At 43.7% G+C, this 24,918-nt stretch overlaps 8 protein-coding genes across 8 annotated transcripts; 3 read left to right on the top strand and 5 right to left on the bottom strand.

Annotated features, from left to right (window-relative positions):
- Positions 1-1,463: 1,463 nt before the first annotated feature.
- VTP21DRAFT_10548 (uncharacterized protein) lies at positions 1,464-1,685 on the bottom strand (the record flags this gene model as incomplete). Its single annotated transcript, XM_069389896.1, has 1 exon — positions 1,464-1,685. The coding sequence occupies one exon, from the start codon at positions 1,683-1,685 to the stop codon at positions 1,464-1,466; it is 222 nt and encodes a 73-aa protein (XP_069253171.1).
- A 1,702-nt stretch (positions 1,686-3,387) lies between these two features.
- VTP21DRAFT_10547 (uncharacterized protein) lies at positions 3,388-3,906 on the bottom strand (the record flags this gene model as incomplete). Its single annotated transcript, XM_069389895.1, has 2 exons — positions 3,388-3,719; positions 3,789-3,906. 2 exons carry the CDS (start codon positions 3,904-3,906, stop codon positions 3,388-3,390), a joined length of 450 nt encoding a protein of 149 aa, XP_069253170.1.
- A 657-nt stretch (positions 3,907-4,563) lies between these two features.
- VTP21DRAFT_10546 (uncharacterized protein) lies at positions 4,564-6,386 on the bottom strand (the record flags this gene model as incomplete). The annotated part of the gene is made up of 4 exons (XM_069389894.1): positions 4,564-4,594; positions 4,658-4,797; positions 4,863-5,081; positions 5,142-6,386. 4 exons carry the CDS (start codon positions 6,384-6,386, stop codon positions 4,564-4,566), a joined length of 1,635 nt encoding a protein of 544 aa, XP_069253169.1.
- Positions 6,387-7,934: 1,548 nt separating this feature from the next.
- On the top strand, positions 7,935-10,956 carry VTP21DRAFT_10545 (uncharacterized protein; the record flags this gene model as incomplete). The annotated part of the gene is made up of 8 exons (XM_069389893.1): positions 7,935-8,126; positions 8,194-8,433; positions 8,492-8,885; positions 8,965-9,147; positions 9,216-9,331; positions 9,393-9,959; positions 10,034-10,525; positions 10,630-10,956. 8 exons carry the CDS (start codon positions 7,935-7,937, stop codon positions 10,954-10,956), a joined length of 2,511 nt encoding a protein of 836 aa, XP_069253168.1.
- Positions 10,957-11,212: 256 nt separating this feature from the next.
- Positions 11,213-13,180, bottom strand: VTP21DRAFT_10544 (uncharacterized protein; the record flags this gene model as incomplete). Its single annotated transcript, XM_069389892.1, has 2 exons — positions 11,213-12,498; positions 12,580-13,180. 2 exons carry the CDS (start codon positions 13,178-13,180, stop codon positions 11,213-11,215), a joined length of 1,887 nt encoding a protein of 628 aa, XP_069253167.1.
- Positions 13,181-14,250: 1,070 nt separating this feature from the next.
- On the top strand, positions 14,251-17,916 carry VTP21DRAFT_10543 (uncharacterized protein; the record flags this gene model as incomplete). The annotated part of the gene is made up of 6 exons (XM_069389891.1): positions 14,251-14,542; positions 14,609-15,084; positions 15,162-15,477; positions 15,550-17,049; positions 17,114-17,209; positions 17,273-17,916. 6 exons carry the CDS (start codon positions 14,251-14,253, stop codon positions 17,914-17,916), a joined length of 3,324 nt encoding a protein of 1,107 aa, XP_069253166.1.
- Positions 17,917-18,332: 416 nt separating this feature from the next.
- Positions 18,333-23,435, bottom strand: VTP21DRAFT_10542 (uncharacterized protein; the record flags this gene model as incomplete). Its single annotated transcript, XM_069389890.1, has 8 exons — positions 18,333-18,845; positions 18,975-19,537; positions 19,614-19,677; positions 19,753-19,836; positions 19,910-22,600; positions 22,672-22,844; positions 22,924-23,063; positions 23,239-23,435. The coding sequence occupies 8 exons, from the start codon at positions 23,433-23,435 to the stop codon at positions 18,333-18,335; spliced, it is 4,425 nt and encodes a 1,474-aa protein (XP_069253165.1).
- Positions 23,436-23,632: 197 nt separating this feature from the next.
- On the top strand, positions 23,633-24,691 carry VTP21DRAFT_10541 (uncharacterized protein; the record flags this gene model as incomplete). The annotated part of the gene is made up of 4 exons (XM_069389889.1): positions 23,633-23,962; positions 24,060-24,161; positions 24,241-24,507; positions 24,569-24,691. The coding sequence occupies 4 exons, from the start codon at positions 23,633-23,635 to the stop codon at positions 24,689-24,691; spliced, it is 822 nt and encodes a 273-aa protein (XP_069253164.1).
- Positions 24,692-24,918: the final 227 nt, after the last annotated feature.

Raw genomic sequence — 24,918 nt, 5'->3', positions numbered from 1 at the left:
TTCGGTTTTAATTTTGGTCAATCATCCACTGATTATAAGGTGAATGAAATCTATCACTGTGATATAGAAAGATTGCAAACAGAGATGAATTATAATTCATCAATCAAGTGGGAATGCTTTTTTTTCAAGTAGTATATCTTTTCTTCGGCATTCCTCGATGAGCAATTCAAATCTAGCAAAATTTGCCTGAAGACTTAATATGAATCTCCATCTTAATTGACATTGCCTCTTGAATGACTAGACTTCTTCCCAGAAAATATCGCATTGTGTTATTTCTAGGTTGATCAGGAATCAAAGTTTTATGATAGAATGAGTAGATATGGTTGGTGAATTTATATTAGATAATGACAAATCTCTACAAAATGTAAAACCAAACTTCGAATAACTCTCAGGTTTTACTTGCAAAAACATACAAAACATAAGGAACCCTATGCACGAATGCGGAATCCAATTGCAAATGGTAATTTTTCTCATAATTATCGATTAAACATAAATAATTTACAGTGCCTTATAACAAAATATCATTCCTGAGTATCGTAAACTTGATGATTAAATCTCTAACTTTTGTCTAGACTTCTAGATCTCTTTCCTATTTCAGCAAATTTCAGTAAGGGGTATATTAACATTTATTGTGGAGGAAGAGCTTCTATTAATAGAGGTCGGATCCCAAATTTTTACCCCGGAGAATCTGAGAAATGAAAAATCGCCTAGCAAAGAGTTGAGCAGAAACATATCGAAATTGTGTATAGTCACTCCAAAAGACGGGTATAAATATCATCCTTCCTGCTGAGTTTATACATTTTTTCTTACCGAATAAAGGTCTTGATCGGTTTTAAAATATAGTTTAAATTTTGACCTTCATTTCGCATTGCACTGTTTTCAATCAATCTTTGGAATATAATATTATCAGAAGTAATTTAGGCTTGTGTATTATTGAAATCATGTTGCATTTCTGAGCTCTTGGTATGGTAGCATTAATTAGTCAATCAACAGTGTAACTGATAGTTATTGATATGAAAGGGATACAAAAACGAAAGAATATAATTTTTCCGGACATTTTGATTTTACCATAATATTTCTCCACTGGTGACGATAACAATAAGTTCCTAATCTTCATTTTTTTTTTCAGTATTTCAAATTACAAATTATGTAATTCTACAATAAATCATCAGTTTTGACTAAAATTACCCTCGTGAATATATATTTATATCAACAGTCTCTGCCTTTACAATATAGCTCAAATAGATACAGCGCTATACTAACTCTATGTAAATGAATTTAAATATAACTATTTCATTGCATGTAAACCTTCAATAAATATTTCGAAGTTTTATTTATAGCGTCTGTTGAGTAATAAGATCATTGAAATACAAATAAGGTAAATATATGCCGAGGAAAATTAATAATCAAACTAAAACGAAATAATGGTAATAAGTTAAAATAGACTATTCAGGGTTGAACAATTATAGCCAATTCCGTTGTTTGCGACGTTCAAGCTCGCGTGCAATTTGTGCTCCTTGTTGGGAACGAACTGTGTTTGGATGTTGGGTTTGATTGATAGAAGGATGATACTGTTGAGGATAGGACTGCGTTGGTTGAGTTGTTGGTTGGTAGGCATAATAATGCATCTGGCCATATTGATCCTGGTAGTAGTAGCCAGCGTTAGTTGGGTTATTGCCAGACATGTTTGACTGTGGTGGAAGGATGGGTTGAAGCGGTCGTTTATTTTTGTCTGAAATGTTGGAGTTCTCTTTCTTTATTGCTAAGTTGGAGCAGAACGAGGATTCTCTAGGATATCAATAGTAGAGCAGAAAACAACCTGTTAATGTTTATTGCAAGTCATAGCTTATAGCGTCTTTTTATAAATGCCCCTCTCGGTAATTACCGAAAGCTATGAGTGTGTCCTTTATGGAAATCTACTAGAATAGTACCAACAACTAGGGGTATTTTGGGATACCTTTTGAGCCACAGAGAGAGCCACACCAACAGCCACAGCAGACAGTTGCAGCCATAAATAGTCAGTGGCATAAATTTAGAGCAAAAGTTAGGTTTACATTGAATATCTCTTAACTCCGCTTCTTTATTTATTTGCATATTTTGTGTCTAGTTATTTTTAGCTGTCTATATTTATACTCACAAAGTATATTATTCAAGTGCTATTCTCGTCATTTAAAGGATTGATCATTTGCATTTTTAATAGCATTTTGCTTGCAAAATGGACGTATTCAACACGACTCAAAATTTAAATAAGCTCATGTGGCAGTGTTTTGTGTGATGCTCGAGAATCTTCGATGGATTCCCGGTCATGCAAAAACTATTTGTGTTGCACAATAGTAAGTGGCTGTTTACTTCCTCCACTTTTTGCCGGCCTGGTCCCTCTTGGCTTAAAATTCTGGCAGTGAACAGATATAGTGAACATGTACGGTATAAGCACTGAATTGAACAATGTTGAATAGCAATTCTTAACGCATTTTAAATCAATGAGCTACTGATTTTACTGGATAAGGAGATAGAATGAAAATCAAAGATGATACACTTGTTGCTTCCACGAGTATTTGTATTCCGTCTAACAAGGATACCATATACTACAAATCGAAGTTTTAACTCTTATCAATTTCGAAACTTTATTTGATATGATATGAGTTCAAGATTCTCATAAGCCTGATTTCCAGCCGGCTTACGAGAAATCTCGTTATTATATTTTGAGAGTTTGTGAATCTAATGAACTAGCAGCAGGACCACTTTATTGCCATAAATATACACAAAGATAGTAGGTAGGCTGGTTAAATAACCTACAAATTTTTGCAGTTATAGAAATGAGAGACATTGTAAAGTAGTAGAGTCAAATCTCTTAATATTTCTTTCGGGTCAACCGTGCCAAAGATTTTTTCTATTGCCAAAATATATAATTCCATACTTAGTATGAAACTAAGTATGGAATTATGATTTTTTCTCGTAGCTTCTCCTCCCTTGTCTTTACTCTATACTAAGTATTATTATTCGGATTCGAAAATTTATTAAGCTCACTTGATGTAGTTAAATGTAAGGAGATAGCTTTTTTTTTTCTGTTGCATTTGCTTGTGGTTTGAGAATGGTTTGAATATCTCTCATTCAGATTTCTAGAATTATTAGCATTGTTCTCTTCACGACGATCTCAAGTCAAATAGGATCACAATTCGCTCTTCGTGTATATAATTTAACTATTATTTATAGCATATTACAGGTAGCGAGAAATAGCCACAAAATATAAAATAAAATGAATTATGTGCAAGATTATGGGTATGAAGTAAAGTAATAGGGTAGAAAGCATATACAATAGCAAAAAATATTAATGAATAAAATAAACATATCATCCTTATATTAAATGGGCCTCTATGATTCAGATTTTCACAAAATTGTGGTCATAGTTGAATAGCTAGCCATAATGACCACTAATACCTGCACCATGCCCCAGACAAGGGGCATCCAAGTTGACATGCGGAAATATCCCGCATTATATATCAGACCCAGAAGTGCTCCTACAACACTTCCACTCACTAGACCTGCAAAAGCCCCAATAGTTGCAAAAGCGATGGGGACGGCGTGCACGAGAAGACGATGCCGCCATCGTGTACTACTACGTGTAGTCGGGAGAAAAACAAAATAGGCCCAGAGGCCAGCCGAGGCAAAAGTTGCAGAAATGAGGAGGACGGTCCAGATTAGAGTAAACTGGAAGATATCTTTATTGTATTAAAGCGTAAATACCTTTTGATCTAAAAGAAAATTTTAAAAGGATTTATATGGTTTACCCGAGACATAATAAAGTGCAACCTGTGATTTCCCACCAAGAGGCCAATAGAGTGAAGGCCATTTCGGTGTAGTATAGTTGGGTGGAGGTGTAAATCTGCCACCAAAAAAATCGGTCATGCTGCCTTAATAGATTAAAAAAAACCGTGAATCTTTCAATTCCCCAAATATTTGCCCGCGAGAAATATCTTGCTGCGGCACTTTGCTCTCACAAGCATTGAAGCAAATACTGTAATCAGAAGAGATATTTGCATTAGCATCTGTACTCAGTTCCATATGCGCTTTAGAAAAAAGAGTGAGAATTTTAATCAAATATTTAAAAATTGTGAAGAGTTGTTATGTAACTTATTTTATTTACAATAATAAGAGAGTATCAATGAAATCTCTTATTGCAACTGCTTCAGCGAAATCCTGAAGGAAAATAGGGATAGGATAGGAAAAATATAGGTTTGAAAAACTAAGAAAAATATAGTAAGAAGCCATATTGTGGCTGGCACCCTAGAGAATGCTAGGAGTTGTGGAGTGAACAATATCCTTAACTTGAGAGTTCAAAACACAACAAACGCGCCTGCGCGGGATAAAGAAAAAAAAGAATTTAAAATGATAACCAAAATTGGCCCCAAAGAGGCTTAGTAACATTACTACGGTGACTAACTAGAGAAGTAGGGTAGTGGGATCCAACACATGAAAATTATATATAAAAGAGTGGTAGACTAAATCAAATCAAAAAAGAAATTCTGCTCCGTAATTTTAATTTTGCTCTATGGATTTCTACGATTAAACTCCAACTACATCGTATTTACTTTTCCTAATAATTCAAAGGGTTAATAGTGTTAAAATTTAAATATTAACACCGCTAGTTAAGGCTTACCAAATCCAAGAATTTCCAACCTGGCCGCGGCCTTGTTTTTCTGCCATCCGATAATATTTTGCCGCCTTGAATTTGTCGGATTTCACTCCTAATCCGTGTTCATAAGCAAAACCTAAATCATTTTGTGCATCAGGATCTCCCTATTAAATCCAAATAATAAGTGAATAAGTTATCAAGCAAGGGATATTCTATTGTAAATATGCACCAAATTCGCCGCTATTTCAAAGTAATATGCAGCTGTAGCTTTATTTTTTGGTACACCCCAGCCATGGCGGAATGATACCCCAAGCTCGTAAATTGCCATGACAAGTTCGCCTTTTGCAGCTGATTTATTAACGCTATGTAGGCTGTTAAGGTCAGAAGCAGCGCATTCGGCTGCGCGCTGTAAGAATTGGAAGGCGAGGTGGGCATTTGGTTTACATCCCTATATTTATAGGCGAAAGGTTAACAAGAGCCAATCAATAAAAAAAAAATCAACACTTACCCATCCATGTCGTAGAGACATCCCATAAAATAGCATCCCGACCGGTGAACCCTGTTCAGAGGCCATTCTAAAGTAGTGAGTGGCTTTTTCTAGCTGCCCGTTTTCATGGAATTGAATTCCTTGGGTTACAAAATCATCAGCAGCATTGGCAGGGGTTTTGCGGGATGAAGGCCCGCTTTTATTAGGTGAAGAGGGACTCCTAGGCTGCTGTGATGAAGGGGCTGTGATTTTATTCATGGGTGAGGGAGTAATAGAAATGGACGGAACTGACACAGAGGGTGGTTGCGCCTTTTCTCGGGGTTTATTATTAGTAATAGGGTATTGTGAAGGCGGATTCCTATCCCAACTGTCCACAGGCGGACGCCAACCAGAACTTTTTGCAGACTGTTTGTCTAAATCGCCTTTCTGCGGGAAATCGTTGGAATATCGGTCGTCCCAACTGCGTGACACCATAGAATCGCGGTATTGTCCTGCATCTTGATGGCGATCTTCATAAATCACTGAATCAGTAGGTTCGTATGCATCGCCCATTGACGAAGCATAATATGCGCTTCCGCGACCGCCATGAACCAATGAATCATCATAATATTCGCTGTCACGATTTTGAGGGTAAACGCTACCCCGCACATGGCTCCATGACTGCTTGTATATTTTACTATCGTGGACAGAATTTTCGTCACCATAAGTGTATGCATTCGACTGTCTCGTGTCGTAGTAAGACGGATAATTGAGCTCAAAATGTGTTGAAACATAGCCTGAAGCCTTGTACACGTCACTTGCACGGTACTCATCAGGGATACTTTGCTGAGAGTATGTATTGTCTTTTGCTGAAGTGTAATATTCGTGAGGCTCTCTTGATGATGGAGAGTAGATATTGTCCTCATCGGAGGGTGAATATGCAATGGCTTGTCCAGATGATGGTGAGTAACGGCCAGCCTGTTCTGAAGGTGAGTAGGCATTGTATTGATCTGAAGGAGATGAATATGCATTTGGGAGAGGAAGTGTTGGAGAATAATTGCTTGGTGAAGTCGGTGAACTCGGCCCACCAAGATAGTGTCGCTCTAGTTGGCGTTGGCGGGCCTCCGCAGCAACCTGTAGTGAGGCAGATGAGGGGGTTCGCTCGGGTGATGGACGCATTTGGTCAGATTCAAGATATTCTGAAGAAACAGGTCGTGGTCGCCTTAGAGGATCATTTTGGTAGTCATCATGGCGAGCGCCACCAAACTTGAGCCCCTTTTTAATCATCGCGGGCACAAGGGTTCAATAAATTGGCTGCTGATTTCAACGGAAATCACTATAAATTGTTACAGATGAGTAGCAAAAGATGAAATAAAATTAAAATGAAAGAATCCTACAAAGCAACACAAGAGGAAATGAAGAGAAAAGGAGGAGAGAAAAGGTGGTTAAAACTAGAGCGGCTGATGAAAAAGCAGTGGATGGAGAGGGAGAATGTGAAGAAATTGCGATGATGTGGAATAGAGAGGGAAACAACAAAGGAAGTGGGTTGGACACGGAGTTACACGAGAATTAAGCGATTGGATAGCTATGAAATTAACCTGTCCCAGCTTGCGAGTTCTCCGATGTCCTTAAAGTTGTAATTTAGTGCCTGGAATAACGGCGCAGCAAAGTGTCCTAAATCGGAAAGTTGTGTGGATAGTTGACATCACCTCATTTGGACAACAAAATTTGTTGTCCAAAATTTGTTCACCAAATTGCTAGCAAGGATATTATCCTTGCTAGCAATTTGGTGAACGAAAACTGTAAATCTCCTTTGAAACAGGCACTTGATTTTCATAATCGTTAAATATATCGGATAGGAGGAATTTCTAGTGATGTATTTTCCAAAGTAAATCAATATTATTATATAATTTTTTGAAAGTATTTGAAACTCAGACTTATCAAGCACACTTGTTCTCTCGAGTATAATACGGTTTTTCCTATAAACTGAGGTACACCCTATAGTTTTTTTTGTTAATTTGGAGCTTCGAACTAGTATATTGAGGCGTGTAGGGTTAATATCTTTTAATTTTGAACTAATATGACATACTATGTCTTTTTTTTTCAATAAACGTAGTCTCCATAATCTTTGCATTCCAAACAATCTAATTGCCTACAATTGCAAAAATATAAGGACAGTTATTCTTTCACAAGTACGTTATTGAATATTGGAATTGTATGAATAAACATTATATGTTTTTACTGATGTCATAATTAAGAGGATTTCCATAAATTATTATTACTATTAGCAATCTCGGTACTTTACGCTCGAGTTAAACATTTTAGTAATGAAACATGGTATCCATAACAGAGATCGATTTTTCCTAGGCTTGCATTGTAACGCAGTGGAATAAAGTATTCGTCAAATCATTATTTTAGAATAAAACTAGAATCATTCATGATGAGGTAGAAACCTCATTTTACTAAATGTATTCTAGGCATTTTAACGATATCTTCCAATCATTTTTTCTATACTACGTAGACTTCTAGTTACCGCAACTGAAGTTCTCAGGTTAAAAAGTGAAAATACAATTAAATATTAGATTATCGCTATATATTAATTTTGTAGCTATTGGAAGATAAATAGTGTTTTTAAGATTCTAGTTATCGTAGTGGTTTTACTGAAGTGATATTCTGTATTTACAATCTATCTAAAATAGCTACAAAAGAAAATGACTGCTAATTAACATTATAAGCCACATGTTTACTGAGTGACTTTTTATTTCTATTTGAATTCGTTCCATATAGATGTAAGAAGTTTGAAACGGTGGAAAAAGGTTAATCGACTATTGTACAATGCCCAGTGCAACTATAGAACATCCATTTCCACTTGCACAGTTCACCACATCGGGCAAGGGCTCGTTTTCGGTTGCCTGCTGTCCAGCTGATTCGTCACCACCTGGATCGGCTGCCAGTGACATTGAGAGTGCAACTGATATCGATGCTGTGGTTATTACCGTACAGGGCGAAGGAGTGCATCTTTATAATGTTGGTTGCTTGAATTAATCTATTTTGCTGCTTTCCTTAAATCCAATTAATTTTCTCCCTTCCCTAGACAAATGATCAAAAATGCATTCGTTCTTGGTCAACGCCTCCTGGATTAATTCTTTCTTCTCCAGCAAAATACCACACTAAAACACCAACTATGCGTCATGTTTATGCTGTTGTTGCTGGTGGATCCGATGTTTCTTCAAGTGAGGAGCATAGGTTAGTTTGGTGCTGGCATGATGAGGAAGAGAAAGCGCTTCTAGACGGGCGTAGCGAGAGAAATTTCGCCAGAAAGACAACCAAAAAGGTAACTTTGAACCCTTCACTTTCGTTGGAGAATTTTCCTCTAAAGTATCGTAATTCAGTTTGGAAAAAGAATATATTCCCTTGAGATTTCTCCTTGTCTACCTTCACACATTATCCTCATTAATCAAGACGGCTCTATCTCGCTGGTTTCTGACGATCTCAAACGTGTTGTACACACTTGCGAGCGTGCCCCAACTGCTCCTGGGGCTCAACTTAAGTGGTCCTATATCTTCTCTACAACCTCCTCCTGCGTTCCTCCCTCAATACTTCCTCAAGGAAGCACAATGATTTTAACCGTGACGGCCACAGAAGGAGAAGAGTTTAGGGTGCACTTCTTCGGGATTGATTCAGATAGAAACAAAGTTAATAATTTGGCGACGGTGCGGATTGAGGAGGAGAATAAGCCGTTAGCGTTTAATTTGGATCCAACCTCCGGGCAGTTCTCTGTGCTTTGTAAGTTGCTTTTTACATGAAGGTGTATTTTTTGGATATATAGCTCATTTCGTCTATTTTCACTATTTTTTCTTTGCAGGCTCAGATGGCTCTTGGAAGATTTACCAAATCCAGTTTCTAAAATCTGGCCAAATTTCATTGACCGAAATACTATCTATTCCTCTACGTGGATTTTCACTCGTTTCTTCTGGGAGTGTTTCGGTAGCTCCATTGAAGGGGAATTATCTAGCACTTTCCGGCGCTCGAAAACAGGAGGGGTCAGGTAAGTTATCACACTCATGTTTATAGCTTTTTTTCGGAATTGAGGGCTCATTGCTTCCACTCTGACAGATAAATACGAGCATACCCTAACTATTTGGGACGTACGGTATGGAACTTTACAAGCTGAAGCCGTGATTCCATCTCCATCCCACGAATACACAACGCACTCGCAAACTTCCTATCAGGTAAACGAGAGGATAATCCAATTTCAAGTTACAAAGCAATTATTAAATATTGTTTTAATAGCTGACTGTGCTTCCAAACTCCCACCTCGTCCTTGCCATCACCACAAGCCCTCCTTCTGCATCCAAAATTACTGTTTCAAAAACATCCGTCTTCTTATGTCCATATTTCTGTGCTCCTCTCACACTTCTTGGTGCAATGAACCGGATGCGTGCCACGGCTGATTATATTGCAATTAAACCTGCAGGGCTTGTTCGAAGTGGAATGGAGGCTATGGCTGGAGAAGAACTTTTTACAGATGCTGACCCGGACAAGTTAATGACAATGTGGAAATCCAAAATAGAGCAAGTTCAGCAGAGAGAAGAGGCAGTGTTGACAAAGCTGATGAATAAGGACGACACGCCGACAGTAAAAGAGTTTGCTAGTGTGTTCATGGAATATGTCGAAGAAAGGATCGGAAAAGAGCAAGAGGAGGAAGTGGAGAAAGACGAAAAAGATGAGAAAGAGGAGACAGAGGAGACAGAGGAGATAGAGCACGCCAGTTCTATGGAAGTGGATGGGGAATCCAAAATAGAAGGTGAATCCAAAGTCAACGGTATAAAGGAAATAGATATAGACAAAAAGAAAAAGGTAACTTATCTAGTGCGCGGAGAAACTTGGCCTTTACAGAAAGTTGATATTTACATCACTCCTCCTTTTTTTAGGAGCCACTCGTGCTCTCGCAATATTTTGTGCGCAGAGTTGCAGAAAGATGTTTCGCTAAGAATGCAGATGGCCAATTTGACTCCAGCTTCTGGCCCAGCAAAGTTGTCAAATTCCTTATCCATCGTCAGTTAATATCGAGCAGCCTAGTGGATGGTGGCATAATACCGGCTCTCCTTGAACGAAGAGATTGGGGTCTCATTAAGCTTGCACTAACAAGGCTTCACGACATCCCTGAGGCCGATATGATCATGCTTCTGCAGCGCGTTATCGCACTGCACCAAAGTAAGAGCCACGTCGATGTAAAGGACTTCCTCTCGCTCATCATTGCCGCTCCACGCAACGACTACTTCATGCAGCAGGCATTACACCAACTAACAGTAGAAGAGCTTGGGGTGGTGCTCAGTATGTTGATTAGGTGGCTAGAAACCCGTACACTGCTCAATGGTCTTTACGAAGTGCGAACAAATAAGGAGTTCCCAGTCATTAATGATGTATGTATCAATGGAACCTGATTTCTACCTAAGCATTTGCTCACCTTTACGCTAAACATTGAAAACCTCCTACGCGAATACAACTAACCCTGTTTCTGTTCTAGTTACTCGATTTCCTTGCACTTTTGCTCGACACACATTTCCCAACCCTTATCCTGACACCTTCCCTTCATCCTTCGTTAAATTATGCAGTCTCTCTAGTGCAGAAAGAAGTCGAAACGTGCAACCAGCTGCAATTATTGCAAGGACCACTGGCATTGTTTGAGCGAAAATCAGGCAGTGGTAAGGATGCGCGAAAAGCTACCTCTGCAGCCTCTTCTGGAGGAAGAGGAAAAGCATCCTCGACGAGTGGCCGCAAGTCTACACGGAGAGGATTTTTGGAAGCAGGCCAAGGGGTGCCCGAATATGGCGTGGAGGTGTTACATCTATAGAGTGGGTCACTGCAGAAAGCTATATCTTTTTCATGGCCATGCATTTTTTTTTTCCTTTCTCTCTGCTTTTAATAATATCGCAAAATTATCACACCAATATAACCAGGAATGTTTAATAGCTATCTCCACATATAGCTAATATGAAAAACAGAAATATTCGCAGTGATTATAATACAATGCAATATAAATAATAATGAGTATATGAAAAAAAAAAAGCAAAAATAAAAACAATCTAGATAACCTACATCTAAAGAACTCATGACATTAATAACAACCCGTATAATGGTGCAAGCATGTAGTTCTGGCGTAGTTTGAATTGCCAAAAATATTCCGATCTGCTGGGACTCGTATCAGCGCCGTAGGGATGAGTATCATTAGAGAGCGGGGACGAGGTTGTCGATGACACAGATTTTGAATGCGGTTGGGATTTCTGATAGAATGAGGGAGAGGTTGGTTGTGGTCTACCGTCTGGAGTGTGTGGATTGTCTTCATTGATTACTTCTTGCATCTGTTCATGCTGTTGCAGGATTAAGTTCCGAGCATATTGCTTCTGGAGCGAGCCGATTTGAGATTCAACTGTCCCTGAACAATGCATTTCCGAATCACTTTGCTCTAATTGTTCTTTGGAGCGCGACGCTAATGATATACTAATACTATCGTTCGGTATGATGCCATTCTCAGGCTCTCTTTTTTTTCTGGGTGGGGATTCCACTCTCTCTTCGGACTGATCTGAACTGATGGCTGCAGCCTTGGCCAAATTTTTGGATTTCAGGGTGATTAGAAAAGAGTCGCGGGAACATGTTTTCACGGTTATCGGATGAAGGAATTCTGACGGCAATTCATTCCCAGAATTATAGCTCTCGCCCGACATCTCGTTGGTATGAGCCTCAAACGACGAATCCGACTTCGTATGGATGCTTTCCACTGACGACCCTCCTTTATCCAAAATTTGCTGCCCTATCATTAGCACTGAAGGGCCACGCTCACCAGGAAGGAAAGCATAGCTAATGTTTTGGGCACGGATTGAGGCATCCTCTACGTGAATTTGTGAGTCCAGGCGGGTCCATCTTAAGAGCCGAGTATTAAAAACATCTATTGCGTGCAGCGGATAGTCATAGGTGATTAGGTGGTCATCGAGGTCGTTGCCAAATGTGTGTCCATTGAAAATAAGCAATTTGTGGCCCCAAGCAATCATACCACACTCAAGGCGATCGCGCGGACGAGGACCTGTTGTGGGCACAAGGCATTCGTCTGAAGTTGGCATTGTGTTATCGTGAGAGATGGAGACGCATTGTTGCTTAGGAGAGCGGTACCAATCGTATTTGTACCATGTGAAAGTGCGGCAATCAAGTCGGTACAAATCATCAAATACTCGGTTGGAATCGTCACTCTCGAGAACCTGCGTGCCGCCAAATACGAATAAATCGTGACTATTCATGACGGCTGTAGAATGCGCGAATCGCCCCCATGGGCTTTGACCCCGAACAATAGGCTCAATCCAGGTGTCTGTAGTTAGGTCGTATAGGTAGACATCACTTTCGCCTATTAGGGCAGAATCACAAAAGTGAAATCAGATTTAGCGCCGTCGACTACACATGCTACATCCATTATATCCAAACCTACCAGCTGAGTTTTCGATTAGCCCACCAAAGACTACAATGTATCTGTTCGTAACTATATCGACCGAGTGTTCATGCCTAGGATCCGGAGGCGTTCCCTCAACTGGATTTTTTTTGGAAAGCTTCATTGTTTTCATATCGAGTTCATATAAATCATTTGATAGTCGGTACGGCCGGACTTTACGCCCACCAAACATGTATATTTTGTGGTGTAGCGACACACATGGAGCAATGAACGGCTGAAAATTAGGATCATCGACTTCCACTAGCTTGCGGCTCCACTGGAAAGTGTCCAGATTCAAAATGTAACAACAAGGATTTGAGGTCATAAAAGGCACAACGAACTCGTGTTCTCCCACCATTACGCCACATCGTGTTGTAAATACAGGGGGTGCTGACGTCTCGTTAGGGGAAAACAATTTCCATTTTGCTTTCCGGCAGGCAATAGTGGCAAGACAGATGCTTCGAAGTGTGGAATTGGTTTGCGACAGGTTGACGACACTCTGGGTGTCAAGATACTCGATAATATGTTCTATTACATCTAAGTTAGTGTCGAACCATGAGGGCTTAAATGCAGATCTATTAGAATCATGCGAATCATTCATTTTTCAATGAATTTTGAAAAGTAGAGCGGTAGAACGGACAGAAAACCCGTACAAAACACATGGCTTACAAAACCCCAATTTGGTAATGGTTGAAGCCTCTTCAATTTCAGAGGTGGCGTATCAAACTGAAGTTGACGGAAAATGTATTAGAGCATCGAAGCTCTATTTTTTATAAGATTTCGATGCCGATTGCTCTCCCTCGAATACTGAGCTGGCCCAATGATATATTTTTTTTTCATCGAGCCTGGCTGTGTGAGAATTCGAGATTAAAACCACGTAAGCAAAAAGACAATTTTAAGGCAGTGAGTTTGCCAGTGATTTTCTCTGGTCTTCAATACTATTCATGGTATAGCAAATAAGATTGAATATCAAAGAGGGCAAAAAAAAATAGGTTGAAAAAGAAAATTAACACCCTTAGGATGCGATCCAATATTTATATGGGAGACCAGGAGAAGTGCCTGAACGATCATGACGAAGAGGCTAACTTTCTTAAATAATAGATAATTAGTCGTAGATTATTCTGCCTCCCAATGAGAAAGTTATGCTCCATCGAGGCTTGGCACCTTAAAAATGATAGCATTTCCATACCTGTGTCGCGTAATAACAGATTTAGTTAAATTTTTACCTGAGATGAGCGTTATCTCTACCTTTATTAACGTAGTTGGCCTATTTTTTACTTCTTCATGACCAATTGTGGGCTTCGCAGACTTCGGAGTATGACGTTGTAAACTTAGCCTTTTCGGTTTTAGATAAATCCCTCAAAATTTAGCTCTCTGCGTTTTCCTATCCTGTGTACTGATCCACACATCGGTCTAAATCCTTTAAGACAGAAGTTTTCAATTGAGTGGATAATATCAGTCGAAACTGACTTTAAGCGGGGCGATTCCACTTTGTTTGGTAATACCACAAGTTCAGCCAGGGAGAACCTCTATTAATTCACGCAAATACCAACTACAGCATAAATAGCTCATCACCCACCCAAATAAATAGCTCAGGCCGTCATATCTTCTTTAAAAGACGAGATATCGAGCTGTTCCCAAGCCAGACTCTTTTGCTCACCTTCACTAGCCATGGACGAGGAGAAAGGCCTGAGTTTCCAGGACGCGAAAGCTTCTGGAAATCCTACGGCGGTCGATTTGGAACGCTCCAATACACGCCAGAGCAGAGACGGTTTCCAATCTCACAATCTCTCGCGTACACCTACAGAATCCAGCATTTTGCGCTCGAATTCGGATGAAAAGGTGCGTTTCAAGCGCCCCACCCTTGCCAGCGTTATCCCCATCCGCTACAGAACCCTCAGCATCCACGTTACAGAGACGCAGCAAGCGCAGCTTAAACCTGCAAATGCTCCTCTTGCAAAAGGTATCTAGTTGAATCTTCAAGCTCTGAAGAACCCGAGGTACTCGTTGCTAAAATTTGATCCAATAGAAATCGCCGAGTCGGACCTGCATAAAATTCCCGTCAATGAGGTGTTTTTAAGATTTTCCACCTCCATTCTAGAGGGATTGGGGCTGGATCAAGCAACTAAACGCCTACAACAAAATGGCAAAAACGCTATCACTCCGGCCAGAACTAACTACCTCCGTAAGATCGCCTCCTATCTCTTCGGAGGCTTCGGTGCACTGCTCTGGCTTGCCAGTCTGATCTGCTGGATCTCATGGCAGCCTCTCGGGCTTCCAAATCCAGATCCGCTCAACCTTGCGCTCGCCATATTGCTGCTTATCGTAGTCGCCATTCAAGCTGCATTCAACGCGTGGCAAGACTGGTCTACAGCGAGAGTGATGGCTTCTATCAACAACATGCTTCCGGCTGAAACAATGGTCCTACGAGGGGGAAAGAAGCTAAAATTGGCGGCAACCGAGCTTGTTACTGGAGATATCGTGTTTTTGAACTTGGGAAATAAGGTAGACACCCCACGCTACCAGATAGATACATATTGGTCTACAAATCTGAACTTAACTACTTTGTCCACTTATTACAGGTTCCGGCAGACATTCGTTTGGTACAGATTTCAGGAGATCTTAAATTCGACCGCTCCATCCTCACTGGTGAGAGTGATGCCGTTGCCGGTAGCACGGAATGCACGGATGAGAACTTCCTTGAGACAAAGAACATTGCTCTTATGGGTACTCATGTCACCAATGGGAGCGGTATTGGTGTTGTTATTGCCACAGGTGATAACACAGTTATGGGTCGTATTGCTAAATTGTCATCGGCTAGCTCCAATTCTTCGACAACACTTCAAATTGAAATTAGACGCTTTGTCATTATTATTGCCAGTCTCTCACTTACAACTGGTAAGCTCTAAGATGGACCTCCGCCCTAGCAGTCTTTTTAAATAATCGTACCTTCTCCCTTCCTCCCTCTAGGTGCTATCTGTCTTATTGTCTGGAAAGTTTGGCTTAGCGTGTCCTATCCCACCTTCCTTCCCCTTACTGGTATTCTTATTAATGTCATTGGAGTTATCGTTGCCTATGTGCCCGAAGGTCTCCCCGTTGCAGTAACCTTATGCTTGACCCTCATCGCTCATCGAATGCAGAAAAACAAGGTTCTCTGCAAGGTTCTCACCACCGTCGAAACCCTTGGTAGTGTCAACGTCCTTTGCTCGGACAAAACAGGCACCCTCACCGAGAACAAAATGTTCGTCACCAACGCTTCCCTGCTTGATCGCGAATTAACTCCCCAGCAGTTCTATGACACCATGCACACAAAGGATGAACCTGAGGCGCTGCGCGCAAGTTTGCGACAGCTTAATCTCTGCGCTGCTCTGTGCAATGCTGCTAGCTTCGATCCCACCACACTGGACTATCCCCTCAGCAAACGAAAAATCAACGGTGACGCTACTGACTCAGCCATTCTGCGATTTGCTGAGCATTTGGGCTCAGTGGAGAGCGAGTTTGATCTATTTGAGAGAGTGTACGAGCTTCCGTTCAACTCCAAGAACAAGTTCATGATCAGCGTTCAACGACCACGTAATGAAGATGCCGCCAAACTCTTTAGCCCCAAGGACTCCAAGCATCTCACTCTACTTGTCAAGGGAGCCCCCGATATACTTCTTCCTCGTTGTACCTATGTGCTCGACCCTGAGTCTGGTGAGGACCGAGTGTTTGATGACGCACTAAAGGAGAAGATCACCGGCGTCCAGAGCCGGTGGTCGGATAATGGGCAACGTGTGATTCTGCTCGCTCGTCGAAACTTCTCTCCAAGTGTGTTACCTACCGACATCGACTCGAACCATTCCGCATTTGGCGATAAAATCATGGAACTTAATCAGGAACTAACAGTACTCGGTTTGGTTGGCATTGTTGACCCGCCAAGAGAGGAGATCCCCGAGGTGGTGCGAATTTGCCGCGGAGCTGGTATCCGCTTCTACATGGTGACGGGTGACTTTGCTGGCACGGCTGCAGCCATCGCACGGCAAATTGGGATTATTACCAACCCACCCACCAAGACCCACACCATCGAGAACCTGGACCCGAACCTTCCGCCGGAAAGAGTGACGCGTTACGATCCCCGGGATCCAAACGCGCCTGTCACCTCTCTGGTGCTCACTGGTCCGGATCTGATCACATTGAATGAGAAACAATGGGAGCAAGTTGCCCAGTACACCGAGGTCGTTTTCGCCCGCACAACACCTGAGCAAAAATTGCGAATTGTTCGCGAGTTCCAGAAACGTGGCAATATTGTCGGCATGACTGGAGACGGTGTGAATGACTCGCCCTCGCTCAAGGCTGCCGATGTCGGTATTGCGATTGGAGGTGGATCAGATGTCGCTATGGAAGCCGCCGACATGGTGCTCTTGGACAAGTTCTCAAGTATCGTTTATGCTATTGAATGCGGAAGACTTGTGTTTGACAACTTGAAGAAAGGTAAGTTCTAGTCGTTTGGATTGCCCAAAAATGCCCCCTGATTAATCTGCTCTTCTTGTTGTAGTGATCATGTACTTGTTGCCTGCTGGTTCGTGGTCCGAGCTTTGGCCTGTCCTTATCAATGTTTTCCTCGGTATCCCCGCCCCTCTCTCCACCTTCCGTAAGTATTTTTGTATTTTCCCCAGTTCTCCCTTCATATCTAACGAGTGTGCTGTTCTACTAGTCATGATTTGTATTTGCGTCCTCACCGATATGCTCCCTTCCATTGCCCTGATGAAAGAACAACCCGAGTCGGATCTATTGCAACGACTTCCCCGCAATCCAAAACGAGATCGACTCGTCAATTTCCGCCTGTTGCTCCACGCCTACGGATGGATTGGTTTGATGGAGATGCTGCTCTCCATGTGCATGTACTTCCTCTACCTCCAGACTGAGGGTGGTATCGGCTTCAGGGATATTGTGTTCGCCTTCGACAAGTACGACGAGGGCTTCATGGGTAAGTCCAAGGCTGAGCTGGACGACCTCAAAAACACCGGACAGTGTGTCTATTTCGTCACCCTCGTCATTCTCCAATTCGGAAATGTGCTGGCCATCCGCACCCGGCGCCTCTCCCTGTTGCAAGCTTCGCCCTTGGCAAAACGCACGCGCAACCTCTACTTGTTCGCAGCCATGGTGGGGTCGCTTTGCATTGCCCTTCTTATCACTCTACTTCCCTTCTTTAATAATGTGTTCGGCACTCGCCCAGTCCCGGTCCGCCACTGGCTCATCCCTATTGCTCTAGCAATTGGAATTGTATTGATGGACGAGATGAGGAAGCTACTCGCCCGCACATTTAAAGACTCGTGGATTGCCAAGATTGCCTGGTAAAGGGACTTGGACCATCCATAAATATGATTTAGACAAGTTCAATCCTCATTTAATAACATAACCCTCTATATCTGTTTAACCTTTATTTATTCTCTTAACCCTCACTGTTATATTTGATTTCTTTATTTTTTTTTTTTTGCATTCGTTTTATAAAGTTAAACTTAATAGAATGCTTAGTTGCAAAAAGAAACGGACGTAGTTAAAAAAAATAGCAACAATTGAGGGATTAAATGACATTTCTCTAACGGATAGTTATGGCCTTTTAGGATCTTCCGGGGGGCAGGAATTATCTGATTTAGCGGCAGCAATGGAAACCAAATAAAGAAAAGATATCTTTTTATATTAAAATAGAGAAATTACAACAGTCGATGCCCTTTAACTACAAATGATATGCGGTCAATACATTAATTGCATGCTCAAGATTTTAGAGCATTCAGCTCCTGTTTTTCTAGAAAGGCATTGATGGACCCGCCTCCTCTCCGGTCCTTCGGGAACACGTCCTTGAATTCGAATTTGGAGGCGTGGTATAGCTCTACCATCTTCTCTTCGCCCAGCTCGACCCTTAATGCCTTTAAATACTCTGCAGCAAGTTTTGCCGCAGGCGGCACAATCCCCTCTACCTCCAACAGAGGCTTCAGTATGTCCTGGAAACTTTCCAACCGAAGTCTGGCAGCCACAAGCAGTTGCCCCGCGTACTTGTATGCCGCTGGGACATCAATGGACAGGTCATCGATGGCCTCGACGAGTGGTTTGAAGGTCTCGGACGCAATCTCCTCATCCACCAGATGGTCATCTCGCACCTTCCGTAAGGCACGACATGCGAGCTCGACGTCCGCGCTCTTTCGTTCCACGGCCGAATTAAGAAAAGCACGAAGGAACTCACACTGGAGTTCCGGGGTGCTTAACTCCTTGATGCAGTGAATCAGCTCCTAGGGAAGCAGATCCAGAATTCAAGATGAGTACGGCAAGAAAACAAGTGGTATGAAATGCAAAACACTTTTTGCGGGTTCATAGAGCCGCTGAAAAAAAAGTAAAAGCAAGAAGGATAAACAGCGTACCTGGATATCCCGCACGTTCCAAAATTCCGCAATCGCGTTTCCGATTTTTTTCTCGGCCTCCTTTTTGGTGAGCTTAGACTTCTCGGCCCCCTGATTCTCAGGCTGTGCTTGCTGACCAGGCAGGGGTTTGGTTCGCGGCAAAATATTCAGCTTTTTGCGCTCGGCAGCAGGTGCAGCCGAAGTGGCCATTGAGTCATCTTCTACACTTGGGCGTCGACCAGATTCTACCAGTGCACTATACATATTTCCCGCCTCCACCTGAGATAAAGGCGAAGCGCCGGCTTTGCTGGCCTCGTCTCGCTTGATGCTATCGGTGCTCTTCCAGGACTTGGAGGCCGTCAAACTAGCGAATACGGGCGTACCTTGAGGTCCAAGGCTTTGGTTTCGTGTAATTTTGCTGCGTTCCACGCGGCCGAACGAAGCCAGATCGCCAGCTTTTCGCCCATTGGAAGAACTGTTGCCGGACGTGGTCCAGCCATCGGGGGCCGATGTGGTGGAGGGGGGTCGATCTTTGCCACGATGCGATCCACCGCGTGAAATTTGCTGTGATAAATTAGGCAAACCTAGCCGATATTGATGAGGAGGGTGAGAACTGCTTTCCAATGCATCAAATCAATAAAACAAAGCGTCAGCTGCTACCTCGTCCACCCGAGCTAGTCGATCGCCGCATCATCTCCCGCTCTTCCTGCTGCTTCTTGGCCGCCTAACAGTTACACGAGGATGACAAGATTAAATGGGTCCCAAAAACATCAGTTATATTAGCTTTCAAAATAGCCACCTCATCGTGAATCTGGGCAATAGTTTTTGGAGCATTGGCGTCTCTTCGCGGCTTCCACCGGCCATCCCGTAACTCGATCACGTCCTGCACAGAGTAAAACAGACCAATGAGCTACTTAATAAGGCCTCAAAAATGCAAACGCTCTCCTCGTAGCTACCTGTAACATAAACCGTATCCGGCTATTGAGTTTCTTGTTCTCAGAGAGCAGCTTGATCCTCTCAAAATACGCATCCATGTAATGCTTGGCCTCCTTGCGGTCAAGCTGCTTGCCAACCGTCGTCATCAGTTGGCAGAGACTTTCCATCTCCTCCTCCTCCGGATCCTCCAAGTTCGAGAGCAATTTGAGGACACACCCATGCATGATGCGCTCATTGATCATGCTCAATTTAAATAGCTCTCCGATAAATCGGATGAGACCCAGCCCCCGGCGTTTTGCCTTGACCGCGACGTAGTATTCGTCGGACAGGATGTCCACCTCGCCCGTCTCCGTCCTAGGCACCTCGAACTTCCACCCGCGCTCGAATTCCTCCTGACACCGGGTGAGAAGGCATTTTCGGAACAGGATGCTTCCACTCGCAATCCGCCCATCTTGCGTCTTGAGACTCTCGTCGCGAGCGTCGGGGTGGGCACGCTCCTGCATCTTCTGGCACAGCTGCGCATACATAGCGGAGAAGCTTGGCTCGTCGGTGGCTTTTTCGAAAACCAGCTGTATCACGGTGCGCATCGACTTGCCGTCGGTCTCGTTGACGGAGCGGTTCAAATATTCAATGATTTGGTCCGAGATGCTGTCGAACTTCTCGAGCGTTAACTTATTCAGCAGAGCCTTCACCTTGCGCTGCATCGTCTCTTGGGACATTGCTTGATCCGAGTCGGCTGCGCCTTGGGGTATCTTGGAGGTCACGCTTGTCGGTATCCAGCGATTCGCCGAGTGCACAAGCGGAACCACCTCGGGCAAGGTTGTTTGCGGCTCCCGGGTATTCTTACGAGAACCCCCGCGCCCACTTCTCGACCGACCCGACTGTGATGTACCCCCCACGCTCGGCAGCAGCGGATTTCCACTGGAGGAGCGTGGGCCCAGGGGCCGCCCGGATCCACTGGGGCTGGGCCCGGCTAGACTCAGCCTTGCGGTTGCAGCAGCAAAGCGCTCCTCACTCGACTTGGGCACTGCTTTGAACTGGCCCATGTCGGATGGGAATCGCGACATCCCCACCGAGGCTCCCTTGATGCCACCACGCTGGCTGCTGGAACCCGAACGGCGTCCAGAGCCGGAGCCAGAGCGTTTATCCTCGCGCTCGTCGGTGACGAACATCTCCATTGGAGGAAGATCCTTTGGGCGATCCTTGCAAATCTCCATGAACTGCATAAGGAATTTACGATCATATTTGTATTTGCCTGGCTCGACTGGTGCTTCAGGGCCATGAATTCCAGCAGGGTATTTGATTGACTCGGATTTATCTTCACTATGAGACACAGAGGGACGCCGAGGGGTTGTAGGTCGAAATTCAGAGGCAGATATGTCGAGGTGTGATAGTGCTTTCCCAGAGGTAACTGGCTCTTCATCATTCGACTTTGCGGCATTCACAGTATCCTCCGAGGCTGCATTCTTTTCCTCATCCGCTCTCTTTTCCACGTCACTCATGGGCTCTGAAACCTCTTTCTTATAATCTTTGTCCTCTTTGGGCTGCTTTTGTTCCTCTCGTGAAAGAGAATTCGACTGATTATCTTCTCGCACTGGCTCTATCACATTATCTTGCTCCTTCTGCTCCCTTTCATTGAGTTGTCCCTCTTTCTCTTCTCGCTTGTCTTGTATTTTCTCTTCTTCCTTCTTTTTCTCATTCTCATTCTCATTCTCATTCTCCTCTTTCTCCGTCTCCTTCTCCGTTTCCTTCTCCGTTTCCTTCTCCTTCTCCTTCTCCTTTTCTCTAGTCATTTCTTCTTCTTTCTCTCTCTTCTTCTTTTCCGCTTCTTGCTCTTTACGCAGCTGGACTTCTCTTGCGTCATGCTCCTTCAATTCGCGGTCGCGTACATCTTTTTCCTCCCGTTCGCGACGAACTTGCTCCTCACGCTCTCTCCTCTCTTTAGTTTCTCTCTCCTTCTTCTCGTGCTCCTCCTGCTCCCGAGGCTTTTCCGCCACTTCTGCTTTTGCGTTATTAGCGTTCTCCGTTGCATGATCCGATTCGGCCCTTTTTTCTGCATCCTCTTTCCCACCTCTATCCAACCCCATTTTGTCCGGCTCTGGTTTGATTTCGCGCTCGTTAGAGTCCTTTCTGGGCGGCGGGTGTGTATCGGCTTCCTTTGGAGTGGCTTTCACCTGAGTCCTTGTCTGGGGGTTGATAATGGGGATAGCCTTGTTCATTTTTGGTCTAGGGCTATATTGGGGCACCTGTCCGGGCACGTATCGTGGCGTTTGTCCGGGCGGGTGATGTGCAGGAATCCCATGAGGGGGCATCGGCACGCCATACTGCACATACATAGGAGCAGGATGGTGTGCGGGGTAATATTGGCCGGGAGATGGGCCGGGATATGCTGGAATGTAGTATTGCTGGTGAGGACTCCAGTGCTGAGGAGGTGCTTGGATGGGTGACATACTGGTGGAGGCCGCAGGAATATGGGTCGGGCGTGGTGAATGCGTGACGGGAGGATGCACAGATTTATTCGATTGAGGATATGTATATGGAGAGGTGGATGACATCGAGATTGCTGGTGAAGAGGGCACATTGGTTGGTGAACTCCCTTTAGGGTGGCGGGGCGGCGGGCGAGGATGCTGTGGCGGATGGTGCGGGAAGTTGTGGTGTAAGGGAACCTGCTGCGGTGTACCCTGATGAAGGTGCGGATAGGGGTGTATTCCCTGCGAAAAACAAATGATGAAAATATCAGAATCGATAAACACAGGCGCCCAACCAACCGAGAAGCACTCACATGCTCAATACCGGAAGCGTTAACATTAATACTACCGAATGTCGGCGGTCCTCCCTGATACACCGAATATTGAGGCACGCCTCCGTTCAGCATATTTCCATGTTGTATGGGAGAGGTTGATAACGGTGTCGCGTTGGGCATATTGGGGTGTATTGTACCAAACTGAATCGGTGCTAGAAGTAAAAAAAAAAAAAGCGTTCAGCTCGGAAACAAAGTCGCCACTCGAATGTTCGCATTAAGGGAGACACCTACCCGGACCCTGCATAGCCTGTTGCCTTTGAGATGGCAGTTGCACCGCGTTTTTGGGCTTTCTGCCATGATCAGTACCTGAAATCGATAATTTACGGGATCCGGCAGCTTGATGGTGATGGGCATCGTTGAAAGGGGAGGATCTGTAGGAAAACAAAATTAGGGAGAAGAGTTAAGGATGACCGATGGGATAATAGACACGGGGGATCTACGCAGATTAAACAACCACTGCGACATGGCCAGATTGAACCGGTAAAATAAGAAAAATAAACATCGTCGCAGGACAAACAATTGATTAGATCACAGAGAAAAGGATACATATTTGGTTGCCCCTTATGATCTACTGTGGGTTTCCCAGCAGCATTCGATGCTAGCTTCGAGCCGGGATGGGGGGTCGTACTAGAGGAGGTGGAAGACGAATGTAGTGGCTTGCCGTGCTTATTTGAGGTGGTTTGAACAGGACTAGCTTTATTTGACGGATTGGTGTTGCTTACAGGTGGATGTCGTGTACTCATCAGTGCTGTGAATTGTGAGGGAATAGTACACCGTGATGATCCGTGAGTGAGAGAGGCTCGCGTGTGGTAATTTTAGAGTCGAGAAGGTAAGAAACTTCTGAGAAATATCCTTTTGTGACCGCCTTTATGACGTATTTAGAGTGTGGCCACCGAATTTGCACGATTTTGTAAGGGTCAACCTACGGGGGCAAGCACGTATGTTGAGGCGAGTCTCGCAGCTTACGCTTCTCTCCACGCTTATCCTTAAAAAAACTATGACGACAATCACCGTGTTTGACACAAAAGTCCCCATCAAGGCGGCCCACGCAGATATTGATCCACAGGCCGTGTTGCAGTTCCAGCCATTCAAGGATTGGTTGAGCGGGCTCTCGCAGGAGCAAGAACGCCGCCAGGGTGAGCTCAGGCTCAAGGAGATAGAGTTACAAAGCGTGGATAAATTTCAGAGCGGGAAGATAGGGTTTGTGAAATTCAAGGTGGATGCCGAATTAAAGGAGACTGGGAAGTCGCTACCTGGCATCATTTTCATGGTGAGTTTTCATCGGTGTTCTTGCCTTTTCTTACACTGCCATCCGCTTAACCGAGACATTGTTTGCTTTCATGGTGAATGCGTGCACATTATATCAGCGGGGCGGCTCCGTCTCTATACTTATCATCCTGCGCACAGAGAATAAGGATTTCACCATTGTGTGTGTGCAGCCTCGGTTGGCTGTTCCCACCCTGGAGATGGTCATTATTTGCCATATTCAAAATTCATGTTGGTTTTTTGAAAGAAACCTGACATTCTGTTTATTTGCGTTGTCGCTAGAGTGAAATTCCGGCGGGCATGCTAGATGGGAGTGGAAAATTTGCAGGGAAGGCTGCCGAAGAAATCAAGGAAGAGACGGGCCTCGAGATCAAGGAGGACGAACTTATAGACCTGACTGAGCTTGCCTATAAAGAGACATCGTATCGCGGGATATACACCACAGCGGGCGCTTCCGATGAATTCCTACGCCTGTTTGTGTGTGTGAAGCCGATCAAGGAAGCAGAAGTACACAAGCTGGAAGGGAAACTCACCGGCCTGCGGGACCATGTAATCCAAGAGAACAGTGCCTGACTTTGTAGTTATTCGAACTTACTCCAATGACTTATAGGGGGAGGCCATCAAGCTGCGGATCATGCCTCTGGATGAACTATGGAAGATACCCGACGTGAAGGCACTCTCGACGTTGGCGCTGATGGAGAGTCTGAAGAAAGCGGGCAAGATCAAATTGTAAATCTCGGGGTGCTTGCCCGCACTATTACACGCGTGCTCTGTAAAGAATCCCCCCACCTGAATGAAAAATAAAATGTACATCGTGTTGAAATAGATACGACTGCCCTCCAGGAAGGGTTAAATCACCCACTTGCAAAAAATTCACCAGTTTTACGCAGCTGGATTCCAATTTCCGCAGCCGGTAGTGTTTTTTATTTTATTTTTTTTTCTTATTTTATCCTTTATTTT

Source organism: Calcarisporiella thermophila, assembly GCF_041956535.1.
Source record: "Calcarisporiella thermophila strain CBS 279.70 unplaced genomic scaffold VTP21scaffold_7, whole genome shotgun sequence".
Lineage (NCBI taxonomy): Eukaryota > Fungi > Calcarisporiellomycota > Calcarisporiellomycetes > Calcarisporiellales > Calcarisporiellaceae > Calcarisporiella > Calcarisporiella thermophila.
This window is presented reverse-complemented; position numbering and strand designations above follow the sequence as displayed.